Source organism: Prenolepis imparis, unplaced genomic scaffold (assembly GCF_030444845.1).
Source record: "Prenolepis imparis isolate NDT839.2.m4 unplaced genomic scaffold, iyPreImpa1.0 SCAF_4, whole genome shotgun sequence".
Classification (NCBI taxonomy): Eukaryota; Metazoa; Arthropoda; class Insecta; order Hymenoptera; family Formicidae; genus Prenolepis; species Prenolepis imparis.
In genome coordinates this window covers 1,281,085-1,300,195 of record NW_028141162.1, presented here as the reverse complement: position 1 = coordinate 1,300,195, position 19,111 = coordinate 1,281,085, and the positions used below count along the sequence as shown (strand labels likewise).

The 19,111-nt window shown below is 34.0% G+C and overlaps 4 protein-coding genes across 5 annotated transcripts; 2 read left to right on the top strand and 2 right to left on the bottom strand.

Annotated features, from left to right (window-relative positions):
* Positions 1 to 246: 246 nt before the first annotated feature.
* LOC145935466 (uncharacterized) lies at positions 247 to 4,831 on the top strand. Of its 2 annotated transcripts, XM_083036853.1 has the most exons (4): positions 247 to 448; positions 578 to 661; positions 1,222 to 1,353; positions 3,017 to 4,831. In XM_083036853.1, exons 1-4 carry the CDS (start codon positions 416 to 418, stop codon positions 3,023 to 3,025), a joined length of 258 nt encoding a protein of 85 aa, XP_082892979.1. In that variant the 5' UTR covers positions 247 to 415; the 3' UTR covers positions 3,026 to 4,831. The 2 variants fall into 2 exon arrangements, with proteins under 2 accessions (XP_082892979.1, XP_082892978.1); XM_083036852.1 differs by lacking the exon at positions 3,017 to 4,831 and having other exon boundaries at positions 248 to 448; positions 1,222 to 2,257.
* Positions 4,832 to 5,371: 540 nt separating this feature from the next.
* LOC145935149 (uncharacterized) lies at positions 5,372 to 9,369 on the bottom strand. Its single transcript, XM_083036260.1, has 4 exons — positions 9,346 to 9,369; positions 8,336 to 8,543; positions 7,163 to 7,957; positions 5,372 to 6,353 (listed from the first exon to the last, which is right to left on the bottom strand). Exons 1-3 carry the CDS (start codon positions 9,367 to 9,369, stop codon positions 7,950 to 7,952), a joined length of 240 nt encoding a protein of 79 aa, XP_082892386.1. The 3' UTR covers positions 5,372 to 6,353; positions 7,163 to 7,949.
* Positions 8,437 to 13,476, top strand: LOC145935461 (uncharacterized). The gene is made up of 4 exons (XM_083036844.1): positions 8,437 to 8,560; positions 10,121 to 10,379; positions 12,091 to 12,436; positions 13,045 to 13,476. The coding sequence occupies exons 2-4, from the start codon at positions 10,146 to 10,148 to the stop codon at positions 13,416 to 13,418; spliced, it is 954 nt and encodes a 317-aa protein (XP_082892970.1). The 5' UTR covers positions 8,437 to 8,560; positions 10,121 to 10,145; the 3' UTR covers positions 13,419 to 13,476.
* On the bottom strand, positions 12,042 to 18,075 carry LOC145935451 (spliceosome associated factor 3, U4/U6 recycling protein). The gene is made up of 9 exons (XM_083036821.1): positions 17,980 to 18,075; positions 17,093 to 17,612; positions 16,799 to 16,980; positions 15,814 to 16,694; positions 15,098 to 15,731; positions 14,715 to 14,862; positions 13,471 to 14,534; positions 12,996 to 13,406; positions 12,042 to 12,490 (listed from the first exon to the last, which is right to left on the bottom strand). The coding sequence occupies exons 1-7, from the start codon at positions 18,073 to 18,075 to the stop codon at positions 14,095 to 14,097; spliced, it is 2,901 nt and encodes a 966-aa protein (XP_082892947.1). The 3' UTR covers positions 12,042 to 12,490; positions 12,996 to 13,406; positions 13,471 to 14,094.
* Between the last annotated feature and the right edge of the window lie 1,036 nt (positions 18,076 to 19,111).

Genomic DNA, 19,111 nt, shown 5'->3' with positions numbered 1-19,111 from the left:
CCGGTATATAACATGTCTTTACAGGACTGTAAGAGCGAACAAAGAATGAATATATAATATGAATAATGTTTTTTTATAAATAAGAAAATCGTTGCCAATCAATATTAAATCAATAAAACAATGAATTGTATAAATGTAGAATGACGGTAAATAAAACTGAATCGGTAAAATCGATAAGTGTGATTTCTTCATTAACGGTAAAGTTGCCACAAGGTTATACCACGGTGCTGCCGCCACGTGACGTCACGTGCAATTAAACTGCAGCAACCGGTGAGCTTTTCAAACGCGAGCGCAGAGCAAATCGATCCCGCGATGCGATAGAATAATAGTTGACAGCTTCCTCGACGCCCGGCAGACGATTTGCTCACCGATTATTTGGGAAGAGAAGAGAAAAGGGGAAAAAACGACAAGAGATATGGAATCCGCGATCGGACATCTCGAGCAAAGCGTACGTATAATTTAAGCGTATATTTTTTTGACATAAAATCGCGATGATCCGTGCAGAGATTGTTGTGACGTCCGTCCACAACTGTCAAAGCTGTCTTATTCGAGTGACGAATGTTTTCGTGTTTTCTAGGTACAGAAAGCCGATGGAAAGTTGGACATGATCGCGTGGCAGATAGACGCTTTCGAGAAAGCTGTCGAGGATCCGGAAGACGAGGTAGGAATCTTTTTCCTTTCGACACACACAAATATAGAATCAGTTTATACTCTTCTCAAGTTTGTTCTTTTTAGCTGTGCTTTGCATTTAAATGCTTTGCTGCATTTAATACAAATTTTTTATTAAATTAATTATTAATTCTGAGTTTCTTTAATAAATTGGAGACCAAAATCTTATGACGATATATAATGTATAAATAAATCTCAAACAATTTGACAAATTGGTCTAAAATTATATATTTATTTGATAAAAATAGGATGCCTGAGTGTATCTTGGATTTGGAAGAAGGGAAAAGAAAGTAAAAGAGTACAATTAAGAAGAACAAATATGTTGTGTTGTATCTGCACAGGGAGTTCTCTGTGACAGTATATATTGAATAAATGATGTCACATTGCGTTTATTGGACAATTCCTGCTTAAAACCAGGATGCTCCATTTCACTTGGCATTAATTATGTCCTGTGCGACGTCACATTCAAAAGTTTTACGTGTGCACTTTATTGTTTGCCATGTTTTCGGATCTTCAATCATCAAACCGCTTTTCATTTTGTGCTTTCAACAGATATCTGTGCTTCGCCTATTACACTCTGTTCATCAGGTTACGAAAGATTATCAAAATCTCCGTCAAGAAATTTTGGAAGTTCAGCAGTTACAGAAACAGCTTTCTGATTCACTTAGAGCTCAGCTTACACAGGTGCACGGACATTTTAATTTATTGCGCAATAAGATTGTAGGACATAAATCACCACAGCTGAAATAAAAATCAACTTTGTCACGTGTTTGGAAAAAATCTCTGATTTATTTTTTAGGATATTATTTGAAAAAATTTGCACATAGTTTTCGTAAGATACGAATTAAGATCACATCTCATCGGAGAATTATGTGTATTCACACTTTCTATTATAAAGTTATTTCTAACACATAAAGATAGCACAAACTGCAAAAAAATAGTATAGTATCCACAATTTAGAGAAACAAAAATATGTTGCACGTTTTCTTAAAAACTTTAATAATGTTATAATTAATAACATCTAACAATATTACAGTTAATATTTGTTATATTATTTTCTTATATGTATATTGTTTAAAAAAAAATTTTAGAAATTTTAAGATTGCACTCTTTATAAATGGAGTGGGGGATCAATAGATATTATTGATACATAACTTATTTGACTTATGCCTTAAATGTAGTAATGGGGGCCAATCTATATGATGGTATGTTGAGAACAGTATTGAAACACATGTCAGATTATTTCTTATTAAACTCTACATTACAGCCCCTATTATTTGTTCAATCAATATTTCAAAAGCATATTAACAGACAATGCTATATTATGTTCAATTTGCATACAGAAATTAAAATCTCTCAGTAGTGCATTAATTGAATGGCTAAAAAGTGACGTTTGTATATTTTTATTATTATTACAATTTATTTTTGTACATATCTTTTTATACCATTTTGAGGACAATGGTTATGTGTATCAATCGTGAAATTTTGAAACACCTCAAAATTACAAGCTTAGCATGTTATCTTTGTGCATTTCATATCTAGCTTTAGATGAGTTAGATATTTATGCTTTCGTAATACGAATTTTCAATTTCAGATAGCAATTTCAGTATTTTGGAAATGCTAAACAATGTAAATGGTGATACTTTTGTCTTATTTAGCTACTAATAACGTCTGTGTTGCATATATAGTATGCAAGTTACACATAGTGCAACATGCATAGATTATGCGTATACATAATATTTACTATATTGATTGTGTTCAAAGTAATTGACCATAAAAAGATACATTAATATCATGTAGAATTTTATTTGCAAGTATTATAGCATTATATAATGATATATCTTCTATTTTGTAAATGCATCTTTTAATTTGTTTCTTCGTGTATTACATTTTGTGACACATGTAGTAATATTTTTATATTTTGCTCTTATTGAGAGAATTGTATATAAATTTTAATATTAATTAAACGATGAATAGTTTCATATATTGAACCGGAAAAAGAAAAATATTTTTCTTTAATTTATATTTATGTAGAGCAGCTAACAAATTTATGAATAATCCTCAGAGAGATATTAATAATATATTAGTCTTGCTATATATAACTTTAACAAGCACATAAACAATTATTTTTCTTTCTCATGCATAGAATTAATAACTTTCGCAATTATAATACAAATTTATTCAATAATATGTACGTGCAATTGAAAAGCATTGTAATCCAAAAAAGTCTCAAAAATATTCCCATAGATTTTCAATATATCATGTATACATAAATGCTTATGTGTTTAGCACGTTCAATGTTTTTCTCAAAATACACAGAGTATTTTCAATATTTTCTAATTTGCAGAAAAAATGAATGTAATATGAAGAAAGATGAGGAGAAGGCGAGATAAATGTATAAAAATAGCGTGTTGAAAGCTCGGGAAATGGAAAACACTATTGCCTTAAGACATAGATACGCATTTACGTGTATATTCTTTAATTAGATATATAACACTTACACGCACTATATATAAGCTAGAGCAACAACTTACTTAATGTATTTTCAAGAAGCCTGTTCGACTGTTGAACTAATAGAATTTATAATTTTTAAAAAATTGTTTTTTGTGTTTTTACACATAAAACCATCTTATATTGAACATGTTGTAATACATGTGATCAATTATTTAGTATTATGTATTATCTGTATGGATTTACTATGCGAATTTATTCGATATTAGTGTTTATTATCCAATCAATTGATAAACGGAATAAATAATGTATAGCGCAAACTTGAACTTTCATAGAGTAACTGAGTTTCATGATCGTAAATGTATTGTTTGCTGTTACACATGCAATGAAATACGCGTTATTTCGTTCAAAAAAAAAAAAAAAATAAATAAATAAAAAACGCTGTCGACTCGTATTCTTACATCTAGTCGATTAATGGTGTCCTGCGGGAAACTCCTCCAAGTCAATATTATTATGGAAAAAAAAGTGTTTTTGATACTCAGTAACTCGCATTACTACTATTAGATTTGTAATGATTGACTTGTATTGCGATTAATCAAGATGTAGTCTGGTCGAAAAAATGGAAGGAAAGTCAATTTTTGCATTGCACTTGTATTAATCGTGATATAAATCAGTCATTGTTCTCGTTTTGTGGCTTTTATCTGAAAATATCTGAAAAATTAATAGATAAATATTTTTTTTTTATTTTGATAGAAAAAGAGAATATGTATAATACTGTCAGACCAGAGTCATATGCATCCATTATTTTTCGATTCAACAATTTGTTCATATGTATGTTGCAATCTTCAATATTGCAGTGATACATATTTTATATACCTACATGATTAATGCGTATTGCAATATATATTTAATAATTTTATTCTTTGATACATATGACTTTGTTGATATAAAGAATCTATTGATAAATAGTTTATTGTTTGTTAACACGTGATATAAATAAAATAGTCCTAAGATATAAATTAAGAGAAAAATGATCTAGAACACGTGCCAAAAATTAGATCAATTAGCAATACATTGTTTATTTCACCGGAAACAAATTGCTCATGATTTGTTTCCTCTTCTGGAATTTTACATATCATATTGAAAATCTTTTAAATATTGCAATTTTTCTCAAGATATTCCTAAGAGATTCGTAAATTAAACTTTCATTAAAAAAAATGTTAATCTTACAAGATTGACTTACAAGATTACTTAATGTAAGAGCATATTGGTTTATTAAAGGGCGCTGCATAGAATATCCGTTTAGCTACTTTTCTTTCAAATTAAAAATTATTTTTTAGAAACAAAGAAAAATATATAACATTTTTTTTATTTCGCGCGTGACACAACACGTAAGAATTCATGACGCATCATTTGAGAAGTTGAAGTATAGCATTCTAAACATTTAAATATTTGTCCGGTTCGCTTATCATGATTATAAATGTGCTTCGTCCTTAAATAAACATCTTGTATATATTTGCTAATAAATGGCACATACAATCACAATTCGCTGCATGTTGCATGCATAGATACAACGTATCAATCTCGCATTTGATAATACATTATTCAATTTATTCTTATTAGAATCGCGAATATATTTACATGATGTAATATTATACAGTTACAGTTCCAATGTTAAAGATGTAAGATATTAAAATGAATTTTAATTATATTTCTTTATATAATTCTATTATATTTTGCGCGCGCAAAACTAAAAGTATTTAAAGAATAAGTTATAGGAGGGGAGAAAAGTGCGATATATTATTTCATCATAATATATATAAATTTATTATAAAATTGATTTCTAGAGATGAGTTTTTCATTTACTGAAATTTGAATGATGTACTCAGTACTGGAATAGATTGTACATATATATAATTGCAATAAATCAAAATATTAAAGTTTATCGATTATTTGTCAATCTATTATATACAATTGCTCAAAATTTCGATGTATATTAACAAATACGATCTGACAGAAACTGTATCTTTTTAGATATTTATCGCATTATTACGTAATAAATTATTATCTCTGTAGCAAACGAGAGTCCGATATTTTTAATTACTATAGTGCTAATATAACAATAATTATGAGCGATCGAGTAGAATAAGTTTCTCAAAAATCGAATTAATCAACATCATTTTTTATAAATTAAAAGTAAAATTAAGAAATTGTTAAAAAGAAATTAACAAGTAAAAAATAACAAATAAAATAATAATATCAAAATAATATAATACAATATAATACACAATAATAGAAAATACAAAAATTAAACAATTTACACAAAGTGGAATTGATCAGCTCTGTTTCTGAGAGACTCACATTTTGACGAAACCAAATTCTCTTAAAAACGAAGCTTTTCGAAGCGATGTTACTTTAAATGTCAGGTACGAGCTCAGGCAAGTTAAGCAAGAGCCTAATCAATTACTCATTTCCTTTCGCAAACTGCGGAGAGGCACTTTTCAAAGAGCTCTGTACTTATTTTGAACGCCAAACATCTCGAGGGAGAAACTAAAAGATGCATTAGGAAAGCACTGGATTCAGTCTTACTACGAAACATAGATGAAAGAGGAATCTGCTCCACTTTACTCGCGTATGATTCATTAACTATGACTGCATATATTTATAATTGACGGTGAGGTCGGAGAATATGCTGTGCCAAAACATCACAAGAGAACGGCGAGCGATTTGACCTCGTAGGTGGATCCGAGAACCGGTTATTCTGTGCACGGATCAAGGAAAAGCGTCTCTCTCTCTCAAATAGGAGCGAGGCGAGGTTGTAGACCTTCGCCTACGATGGAATCCTCTCATCGTGTTAGAATATGTAGGCACGTGTTTACAATGTACATTCAATATGTATTTCCTATGCAGTTGTAAGCTCGTCGATAAATATTAATGACCTTGCATCGCGAACTTGACCAAATGCGATCCTCTTACACTTGACGCGGATAATACAACCTATTCTAATGAATTGCCATTAATTAATTAGAAAATGTACACAGATTACTCCGTGGAATTGCTTGATGTCTTTTTTAATCATTAGCCTCCGAGACTAATTCGTAGTCTGGTCTTCTTTAGCGAAAGTGTCGAGGAAGATTCATTAGCAACTTTCCATAATCTTCAATCGTTATATATATCTTCGTAGCAAAGTTTAAAATTAAAATTCCTGATGACTTTCCTCAACGACGTTGATCCTGAAAAAAAAAATTGACGTCAAATATAATCGAAGAATAAAATTAAAATTACGGATTGTGTGTCGTTTTATTAGGGCTTCTGGAATATGCTGCGTTTAAGAGTGACTTTGAAGATGTTCTCTGATCAGTTCCGAGTTAGTTGACCGACGAGAAGAGAAGTTTTCGTTTCCGCGTTCTGGATGTAAAATCGAGGAGCCATGTCATTCGTGAACCGTGCGGATCTCTCCGTCGATTAGAAATTTATAGAAATTGCGCGCGACAGACAAAAAAAATGAATACCCGCATGATTCTCTTCCTTTCTAGGATGTTTGCATTTCGGCTGACCGCGGTAGCTTTCCGCTCAATTTCCACCGTTGTCGTGGGAAAGTATTCTCGTTCCGCTCGCGATACGGATATCCGTGCGGGACGATTCATGCGATGCAGCGATGCGTTTTGCAGAGAAGAGACACAATCGCGAATTGTAATGTTTATTCCATGCCGATCAAAGGCATTCTATTGGCGATATAGAAGGTGAAATTTACAATTTTTCAAAAGAATAATACAGAATTTATCGATTTACAAATATAACTCTCTTATAAATATTTTATATAACTGTATTGTATAAATATAATATATAAAAGTATTATATAAAAATATGTTAGAAAATTATATACATTATAAATATTTTATTAATTAATTATATAAATATATATTTTATAATAATTTATATTACATATTTTATATATATTGTATATATATATATATAAGAATTATCCTTTTCATATAAATATTATATATACATATAAAGAGAAAAGATTGGAAATTGTTACCTCTAATATATTGTGTATTATTCTTCGAGTCAAACATTATTCTAGTCAATAACATTAGAGGATGGACCCTCTTGTATATTCATCATGACGAAACTCCAAACATCTCAATTGTACGCGCTGACTACAAAAGCCGGAAGCGAACAAGGAGCGTGTCGAGCGAACTATAATTGTCGGCCGGAAAGCCGAAAGAGAGAATCCTGCGGATGGAGTGAGAGTGGTCATGGCGCGTCTGCTGAATGTATTCCTGTTGAAACAAACTTGCGTTTGCCGCAAGCTCTGGAGCTACTTTCCGTTCAATCTTCCAGTGCGAAAGTGCAGCTGCTCGAGATATAACACGCATACGGGTATATTGCATGAACGCTTTCGTTATATCGGCGAGGACAGAGAGAAAAGTTCGTGAAAGGTGCTCGTCTTTCGTTGAGAAATGAAAAAAGTTTCTTTGTCCTCTCACGATGATCGCTTGAAAATGCGAGATATTTGATCTCATAAAATAAAAGCATTATTTCTCATATTCTTTGAAAGTTTCATTAAAAAGTTGTCACTAATTTCTAATATTTATAAATAATTAAAGAATCAGATTTTTTTCTCTATATTTGTATTCTTTAGATTTGTTGAAGAATCTATCACTACCGCCGATTCTCTTTTTCTAGAACGCCTCATACATTATCCAATAGTTTCGCGGATCTTTTCGCAGAGGAAGGAAGCTATCGATCCTTGAACCCGATTTTCATCTGAACGTTCCACAAAGGCACAGGCATTTTTCCATTTGCATTTGATTAACGTACTTTTAAGAATCTGTCAACAAAATTTCACACAGATTTTAATAGCATATAATCAAAGTAAAGATAATTTAAATAAAAAGAATAAACTAAATAAAATTAAAAAATATTGGATATAAATAATCAACTTATAATTTCATAAAATAATTCTCTAACATAACTAATAAAATTTATATATATATCTAAATAATATAAATTTAGATATATATAAATAATATATATCTAAAAACTATTAAAAAATATAAATTCTTCTATAAAATGTCTATAATGAAACAATCTGAATAAATACGCCTATAATGCATATTAAAGTTTGGATGGCGATCCAAAATCGAATTTTGATCTCACGCGTACGGTCTGGTTTACGAAAAATTAAATTGCCTACAACCATCTGTACCATCCTCGTGTCGTGAATGCGGACGAGCGCCTCGTTCTAATAACCTACTACCACACCGATCGGCCAGACTACTCGCTCGCTTGGCCGGTCGGTCGGTCCTCCGGTGAGGTGTCGAGTTCAGTCGTCGAGCGACCGGTTCCGGGCTCTGTTCGCTACAACGGGTCTGAATCACCGTCGCGGCCGATGCGGGAAAGCGGGGCCTTCGCTTCTTTCACACCAACCAAGGTAAGTGCCAAGTAAAGAACCTACAAAGAGAGAACCGTAATTTTTCATTTGCAAAATTTGTAATCGATGTAACATTAATTCGAATTATCGATCATCCAAGAAAGCACGTCGATTTGTTTATTAATTAGTCAGAAAAAATTAAACTCGTGTCAAGTTTTCTAAAGAATAAATTGCGATATATTATTGAATTGACAATTTAAAAAGTTAAATCTTATATGTTTTATTATAATTGCTTTATATCTTATATTTTTTGTTTTTGTTTATTAGTATTAATTATTTATTCAGAAAAGAAATCAATGTCAAAGAATTCATAATTCTAATTTTCATTCTGTATATTAATGAAGGAAAGTAAAGTTAATTGTTATAATTAATTTATACATGTATTATTAATATGCGATGCATTAAATATATGAAACTTTTATATGGAAGCAAGAAAAATTTTTACAATATCATGTGGCTCTAAAAGTTCCCAGAATATGAAACTTTATGAGAAAGTACGGTTTGTCACTCAATCTTATCTTGTTGCAATCACAATATTTCACAGGAAAGTCAGAATAGCTCATATGTGTGGAGCCGAGTTAACATATATGAATCATTAAACGCAGTTATTTAAATCCAAAATGAAAATTCTCACGAAAGGATGATTTCTCACGAGTCATCGCTTGTTTTTTTCAATCTTTTTTATATCATTTTTATATTTCTAGGCTCTTATCTCTCAAAGCAAATGTTTTAATCCGCGCTATCTGGGATATCTCGCGTGTGCTGGTGTGTCGGTGTGTAATAACCGGTTCAGTGAGCTCCTTCGTCATTGTGTCCTGTGGCTTTCGAATGCTGCTGGCATAAACGACGATTTTACGGGCCTTCGTGCAGCGGTGAGACCGCGATCGATGAAATTAATTGCTCTTACGACAGTCTAGCATACAATAGACTCCAAACTATACAGTATGCTTCGGACGAGACTCTATTCAACCTTGATTAATATGCGCGCGTGTTCTTACGACGATTTCTAATGCATCTTGTCGACTTTGTGTTAATCGTCGTCATCGTCGATTTGTAATTTGCGTGCGCGTTTCTCCGTTACTTTTCAAGCAGTGTTTGTGGTTCCGTATAGTGGGAAAGGTCATCAAACCTGCGCGCGATCTCTCGATACCTCTATGGTTGTTGACTCACGAATACGTCGTTGCCACTCCTATGTGAAATAATAAATCGTTAAACTATGTTTTTTAATCGGAAAACACATGACAAAATATACAGCGGAAATGGCAATGCAAAAATAGAGATTAATATGAAAGAAAAATACATAAAAAAGTCGTTAACATTTTTTTTTATGAAGCAGTCTTTCTCTAGGTGTTGGCACAGCGTGAATCATTGTAGCTAACGTATAGATAATTAACGATCTAGAGAATCGATTCGATTTGCATTGTATATGCATAAGAAAAAAATTTCACATTTGAATGCATATTCTAGCGCGCGTACAGATTGCACTTTCCCCGCCGATTGCATCGTTCAATTGACATTTACCTGAAGAGATTTCTCATCCGAATTCGAATCTTTTTACAGAGGCCGGCTTGTCTCGCGACCAGACATGCGTTTCCTCGTACTTAATCTGATATTATTAATCAACTTGCTGGTCGTTGGAAGAGTTTCTGCCCACGGAAGACTGATAGAGCCACCCTCGAGGGCATCCATGTGGAGATATGGGTTCGACACGCCTCACGATTACAATGACCACGAATGTTACTGCGGCGGCTTCACCAGGCAATGGCAGCGAAACAAAGGGCAATGCGGTATCTGCGGAGATGCCTGGGACTCTCCAACGGTGAGTCCATCTGAAAAAAAAAATGCTAAATGTCAGTCGAAATCGCAAAACGGCATAAAACAAGAATTAAAAAGTTTCGAATAAACTCTATTTCTTTCGTTTTAAAAAAGGTTTTGAAACAGTTCGCATAATTTACATATATGTAGTGTTAAAGAGATATACCGGTTTAATATATTGTAGTAAAAGTTAAAGATCAAGTTGCTTGTCCTTCATCGGCCTTACGAATGATAGTAAAAATTTGAGAATTTTAATTTATGAATTGTACACTGGTTGACATGGAAAGTCTTTGCAAAGGTAGCGTTAGTCTCTCGAGAAACATGATAATCCGGCTGCACTATATAATTATTTCTTGGCATGTTTCTTGCAACACTGCGACTACACACCATTACGTACGATTCCTCGCTCCGTTGACCGTGGAATATCACACAATACCGCTAATGTCGACACGTTTCGGAAAATTGTACGGTACAAATGCAATAGAAGATCCACTCATCTCGACCCCAAATTCTTTCTCTCGTTCTAAATATATTAACGCAATTAAATTACGTAGTTAAAAATTATTTACACAAAAAGCTTACAATTAGAAGAGCAAGCAACTAGATAAATATCGATTGTATTGCACAATTAACGTGAATTAATTATAGTAGCCTTGATTTGACTATTAGTATTTAATTGCTAGTCATCAGCAAGCAAAACTTTCACCGTTCGTGAAAAGTTTACGAAGTAAACTAAAAGTAATAACATTTTCGACGTTGTTGTTAGATACTCATTCATCTTTCTTCCTTTTTATCCCTACGAAAGTGAGTACAATGCACTCTGAATGTCACGAAGCGCACATGCTTTATTACTCTGAATAAAGTTGCGCGTAATGATTCGTGACGAGAGAGAGGAGATGTAATTACTTTCTTCGCTATACATAATAATAATAGAGCGATTTCGCAACCTAGTCATTGATATGCCTTAATAAATCAAATGCAAGCACTCGAATACGAAGTCGCGCGTTAAAAAAATATAGAAAATATTTCAATCAATCTTCTAATGCCGATTATTTTGTCTCCTATTGTGAATTATAAATCAAATATAAGATGGGCTTCGTTAAACATAAGAGTATAAAAGCCTGAATCTTGAATTAGTTATTGTTTGATAATTAATATAACGCGTTACTATAAAAATATAAATAAATAAATATAAATAATCCTGCGAATCTTCTACACATGTGTGCGACATATAAGATCGTAAGATGATAAAATTACAGACATACAAGATTATAGGGGCAGAATTTTGCTCTCACCTTAATAATTACGAATTATGGAAATAAACTGGGTTACAGAATCCACGCACGAATGGATGAAAAAAAAAAACCATTAATTAATCGCTTCTGTTGCCTTTCTTGGGACTTTCGTGATCCAGTCTCGCGTTCCACCATCGCGTTTTCATTGCGCGGTTTTTTATGCGGGACGTTTGACCTTGATATATACATCTGATATCGTACGGACGAAAGTAGCCCGAAACAGAAGTGAAATCCGTCTTCTTCCTCTTTTTCTCTTTTCTCGATACGTCAGTTTCTTTCCTGTTTGACAATATATACTTCGAGACAATTATATATTCCATTAAATATATAATAAAAATAATAAATATAATAAATAAGAAAAAGATACATACATGAAGAGAGAAAGGATTTTAGTCTATTTTATCTTATCATTTTTTTCAGCCACGTGTTCACGAGACGGGCGGCAAATATGGGAACGGCGTGATCGTCCGACGTTACCGGACCGGATCCGTCATACCGGTCCGCGTGGAGTTGACGGCGAACCATCACGGCTACTTCGAGTTCCGCACCTGCGCCATGACCTACCGCGATCGGGAGGTCACCCAAGAGTGCCTGGACCAGCATCTGCTGGCCGCCGAGAACGGATCCACCCGCTACTATCCGGGTCCTGGTAACCGGGTCTTCGAGGGCTACTTCAAACTACCGGAAGGTCTGACTTGCGCCCAATGTGTCTTCCAATGGCGATACATCGCTGGCAATAATTGGGGCGACTGCGGCAACGGCACAGGTAACATATTTCTTCATGTTTCGTAGAATGCATATATACATGTATATAACGTAGCTGAAACGTAAACGAAAGTTGATATCTCGGTTGAACATGCGATAGATGAAAAATAAACTTGTTTGATGAACTTTAAAGCGAACCAGATTAGTTCAATGTAGGTCGACAAATTGGTGTATGAAAAAATGACGCCTACTGTATGTATTTACTGTCTGTATATCAAATGTAACAGAGTTAGAAAGTGCTTAAAGTATCAATCATGTTGCAAGAATTAAATCGTTATTGATGTCATTGCTAATATATAATATCATCAAGATTCTATCGACGCAGTAGAAAGTGCTGTTACTTTATTCTGCATAATAAGAATGATTCAAGAGTTTACCTTGCACAACATCTTACTAAAAGCCTAGTTTGTTCTATATATATAAGTTAGTGCGTTAATATAATCCATGATATTTTTATCAAGATTTAAACTGATTACATATTTGGGAAGAAAGTATAAATAAACATTATTCATAATATTTATATACGACCAGATAGAAAACATTCTTGTCTCGTCTCTTACGTCAGATCGAATTTCTCTCCTTATAAGGATTGTACGATGATGTTTATAGGGGCGGTCGGATGCGGGCCTCAGGAGGAGTTTCGAGCCTGTGCCGATGTTCTGATCGGCGACAACGAAGCGGCGTTGCCGCCTAGGCTACCGAAGCAGCCGACGTCCACGTCTACCTATGACGAATCGTCGACGAGCTCACCGTCACCGAAGTCCACCGGGCCGTACTGGCTCTTCAGCGTTGTCATCGCCGGTACGTGCCTGTTGGTGGTGCTGGCTGCTATGGCGTTGCTTTACACGTACTACTATCACGCCGGCAGAGCCAAAAAGTGGCTCATGGCGAGGAGATCTCTGGCGCAAGAGAGTCCGCCGCCGGTTGCCCCGCCGAGACACAAAAGGCATCATCACGTATCGGACACGCAGCTGCAATTGTAGAACTAAGCATTCGATTGTCGATATAACACATCTTGGAAAAGAGGATAGTTACGTTTCGAATGGATCAATGTACGATATTCTCGCGACGCTTGTAATTTTCCTTCCTAAATTCTGTAGTCATCGCAGATTCAAACCCATAAAGAATCATCATCGAATCGCGTATCTCAAGCGACGTAATATTAACATTTTTATATTAGACGCACGTATTTTCTTGTATATATCAATTTTATTTTATATTAAAAGTATTTATTTTATACATAATCGTATATCTCTCGTAATATCTCTTCCTTGTGATTTATATTTTCCCTCCTGCAACATCACTCGGAATGGAAAAATTAATATGTAGCTTAGCATTTGCACAGAAACAATTTTTCAAGTGATGCATAAAGTATGTAATTAAGTACAATTTATACTCATAAAATTTATAGACTGTTTAATGTACAGAATTCCTCACAGCTACCACATATTTAATTTTTCAATAGATATATTATCAATTTTCAATACGTACCTACATCGTACGTAGTTGCACTTTTATTAGATTAATCTTTAACTCACTGTAAGACAGATTCACCATAACGGCACATACTGCAACATACTGACACACGTGAAATTGTATTATATTAATACGCGATGTAACTGATCGGTAACTCGAGACATGATTATATATAATAGTAACTTATTTTTTATCGAGAAACATATTCTTGAAATCCTGATTACTCATCGATTGTGCGACTCCATTTTTCGAAGCTGTGCTGCCGTTACTATTACTCGTTTTAACGTTACGCGGTACCATAGATAGTAAGGTTTTAGGCAAACCAAATGTCGTACGGCTCGTCGTCGTTCCGCCCAATGACTTGATCTGTTTCTCATTTTCTTCCGTCAGAGTCTTTTTACGATCGGGTGGTTGACTTATCGCGACGCTGATCACTTTGTCCTGAATGTTTGAACCGTCGGTAGCCAAAAGAGCTTTCTTAGCAGTCGTCTCATCGACATACTCGACATAAGCTAAGCCCTTTGAGTGTCCGTTGCGGTAAGTAACCAGACGAACCTCCTTCAAATCTCCGTGAACTTTGAATATTTCCTCGAGTTCCTCTTTTGTCGTCGTAAGCGGCAATCCTGCAAAACACAATATCGAATGTACAAAGAAAATATTATTGGAAAATATATTTAGAAAATCCAATTAAATAGTTTTGCATGAACAAATAAGATAACAAATTGTAGTTACACGAAGAAAACAGTTTCGTAACTGTAATTTATTATATATTGTGTAATTTGAGTGTAAAAATTTTTATATACCTTTAACAAAGAGTTTATTCTTTTCGAGCGTAGATCTAAATTTGAATCCAGAACTTCTAGTACTCTTATTAGGATCGCATCTTGAGACAAACATAGGACGTCCTTTTAAAGATGTCCTATCTAATTTCAAAGCTTCTTCAACAGCTTCCTATAATAGCGAGTTTATTAAAACAATGTGAAACCATTTCTTTATTTAAATGCTTTAAAATTTGCAAATGAGATGAAAACGGAATTAAAGACATTATAACAATAATTTATATTATACATAAGGTATAATTTTTCAATTATTGTAATTCTTACTTTATTTTGCATCTGTGTGTGTGTGTGTGTGGTTCCGTTTTCATTCATAGCTTTCTTTCATCAATCAATAAAGTAATACATACTGCGCTGCTTAATTGTACATAGCAGTATCCTTTGCTGCGTCCCCTGAAATCCTTAATCATTCTGAATGATATTATTGGTCCAACTGATTGCAGAATATTTCTTACTTCGTCTTCAGTCGCTGTATAATCTAAATTGCTGACAAAAACTGTAACGTTATTATTCACTTCATGATGGTCATTTTTATCGTTTGCATCATCATCCGCTTTATAACCGGGCGGTGGTGCAACTTTTGGTTTCGATTCCTCTCGAGTGCTGTCGTTTGTTGCTTTAGCATCAAATTTCAAACGGCTTTCACGTAATTTAGGTTTCGTTTGCACATCAGATTTTACAATTTTCGATGGAGAAGCTCCTAAATTTTGCCACTTGCCCATATCATCTCCCTTTCTCTTACTCGCTTTCTTGTTTTGCATAGACGATTCATCTGGAGAAAGAGCTTGTTGCGCTTTCTGCCTTTCTTCATTAACTTTATCAAGCTTCTCCTTCGTTTTTGCCTCGCAGAGTTCCATTTGTTCTAAAGTCCCTTCATCACGTTCAAAATCTATCCATGCATTTACGATACTTTCTGGCCAGTCTTTTACGGAAGCCAAAGCTTTCTGGTATAATTTCCTTAAGTGTTTTGTATCTCCGTAGCATCTGTGAATAAATCGAAAAATCGTATGAGTTACAAATAAAAGTAATTATTAAATAGCACTTTTTATAAATAAGCATAAATTACTTTTCTAACGATATATATTCCAACCAGTAAGAAACCGTCGCAGAATGTCCTTGCGAAAGAATATCGGCCCATAAAGTCCTAGCTTTTTCCATGTTATTTGCGTGTATCGCTTCAGTCCTTGCCCAATATTGCAAGATGACACAGTTGGGATCGCCATCCAAGCCAAAATCTTTTGCAAGATGCTCGCATGCTTTGTTGAATGTATTACGAATGATATCTAGGTGTTTCTCTTTCTCTTCGTCGGAACCTCGTTCGATTCGGCGCCGTAAATACTCGAGATATATAATCCACATATTTCGATAATCCTCTGCCGCTATGAAGCCACCCGATAAGGAATTCTCCAATAACTTTTGTACTTCCAATACAGGTCTTTCCCATCTTTCGTATGATCTTATCCATTTTTGCCAAACTTTTACACACCACGGAATGTTCCTCGATGCTTTTTGATAAACTGGATCTAATACAAATTCGATCTTTATTGTATCTTCCAGATAGGTAAGATAGTCCAACCAGATTGACTTTTCTAAGCTTAAATCAGTTACTGCCCTTTCATACAGAACTGTAACACGTCCTGGATCATGCTGCTGTTTTTCATGTAGTAAGTATCCTTTGTAAGCATCAAGCAGCTCGCTTTCCCCTTGCACAGAGTTAAGTTTTTCTTCATAAGGAATAAGCAAGTTTAGCTTTGCGGAAGCCTGTTTGTATCCTCTCAATACAATCTTGTCATCGATAACAGCTTCTGCACCATCTCCTGTGCGCCAGGACTGATATTCCTCATAAGTCTTTTCCATGTCTAAAAGAGGACACGCTAATTGACGTCGGAATAAATTGCCAATACGTCCCAACTGTTCCTTCTTCTCTGTTACATTTGCAGTATCAATCTAAATACATAAATTTAAGAATAATTATTTAAAAAAGAAATGAAGAAAGAGAGATGATGCTTAATAGAGAACTTCTGTACGCACAAGCTATTACATCTACTTACCAGTGTGAGTAAAACAGTTTCAAATTCTCGAAACGCTTCCCATATTATCGCCCCTTTAATAGTGTGCAATCCAACGGCAGTCAGCGCACGTTCAAAAAGATCACGAACATTCTTAGCCGCGTCCTTTTCTGTCCCCATATTTCCAATACTAAAATGCAGGTATTCCAGCCACACGTCTACAGCTAAAAGTGTACATTACATATGTTATAATCTGCCTGCAATACACTTATGCGCAGAGAAATAAATAGGACAATTTTAAATTTCTCAAACTCAATGCGCTCAATAAAGACTTACAAGTGTAATCCTTAACAGCACGCTCGCATAGTTTTACTACCTCGGCCTTCTGCTCCGAAGTGACCGCCAGCTTGATCTCGTCTCGTATACAGGAGAGCCAGAGATCAGGACTCAACGGATACATGTTGCTCATATTATCCCGGGCGGTTCGCAGGCGATCCAGCTCGCCCATTTTGTGCAACTGCTTGATCAGATCTGCGTGGGTGTCGTAATCGTACGGATTCTTCGCCAGGGAAGCTTGCAGGGATGCTACTTCTGCTTCATTTAAGGCCTCGTCGTCCTCGTCGTCGTCCTCGTCGTCGTCGTCGACGTCGTAGTCGTCGCTGTCAGATCCGTCCTCGCCGATTTTCTTATCGGCTTCCTCTTCCATTTCGCTTTCCAGCATCTCTTCCTCGACGTCGTCCGCGACTTTCTCTCGATAAGCTTTCGCATTGCCTTCCTCGTTCGCGACATCCATCTCCTCTTCCATTTTTCTCGAGATCAACGAGATTCGTCCGCTCTCAATATAATTCTGTCGTAACTGGAAAAACGTAGAGGTTATATTTATGTATTTCTTCGCAGCATCTAGAGACGTAGTTGCGCATTTACCGAGTGCGCAGAAATACGATAGCCATTTGTACATAATCGGCTTTTTCATAATTCAAAAAGTTTTCAATATGTTGAAAAAATTTTTATATTTTTCGAGAACACATTATATACATATACAGAATCATCGAAAAGTATCGGACCGATAAAATTTATTATTTGCTAAGTTTGATCTTGGTATGATCCCTACGACCTGATCCCATGGTATGACCATGTATTTTGACGTAGAATTTCACGCTCTTTCGGAATCCGGGGTCAAAAATAGTTCTCATTTAAAATTTTGAAGTTGACCTTCAAATTACCTTGAAGGACACGGTCAAGGTCAAAATCAAGGTCATCATCTTACTCCCCGCTTGAAGCCATACAACTTTGCTATTGGACATTTTTCCAAAATGCATTCTTACTGAAAATATTAGGGGGGTCCGATACTTTTCGATGACTCTGTATGTCCGCAAATATTACCAGCAATGCAGTTTACGTGTAATAAATGCGTCTTTTAAAATACTCTCGAAAAATCATCAAAGTAAAGTTATTAGAATAAAAAAATATATATATATTTCCATAAGAGAATTATATATATATATATATCAGGTATATATATATAAATTCTCAGATTTTTAAATTCAAATAAGCTGTATAGTATATATATATATGGTTATTAAATTAAATTTATTTAATAAAACCTAGAATTGTGATTCCATGAATTAAAAACAGATATTTTCTTTGCGAAATTAAAGTTGAAGATTTCGAAATAAATCTCGGAATATAGCTAACAAAAAAAATAACAATAAAACTTATTAATTCTTTAAAGTTCAAACAATTTGAAAACAATTTTATCTCTTCTCATAGAACTATAATATAAAATTTAATATAATTGACATATAGAGGCATGATGATGAAAAAAAAGATAAAGACGATGAAGAAGCTTTATAATGATTCGGAACGTATAAAAACTGACAGTCAATCAATATAACGAAAATGTAATGAATTCGTGGAAGATAGCAATTACAATATATGTTCATTTTGCACACAGAATTACAGGATTATATGCATTCTGAATCATTAAGCTTCGTCATTTTGTAAAATCATTTTTTAAATTAAGTATGTTTATGTCAAAGTTGAATATATATATATATATATATATATATATATGTCTCAATCACATTGAAAAAAATTTATATTAAATTCTATGAGATAAAATCATTTGCAAACTGTTAAAAGAATTACCGAGAATTATTTTACAAAAGAATCTTTTATTTTTTGTTGCTTATAACTAAAAGCAAGTTTTGGTGCTTGATATTTATGTAAAGGAAAAATTGAATTAAAATGTACTGCACTCAGTGTTTGCTGTTATCTAAATAAAATTATATAGATGATTATCTAGATAAAATTTTTGCAGCATCTTATCTTTATATAGATAATAAAAATATGTAT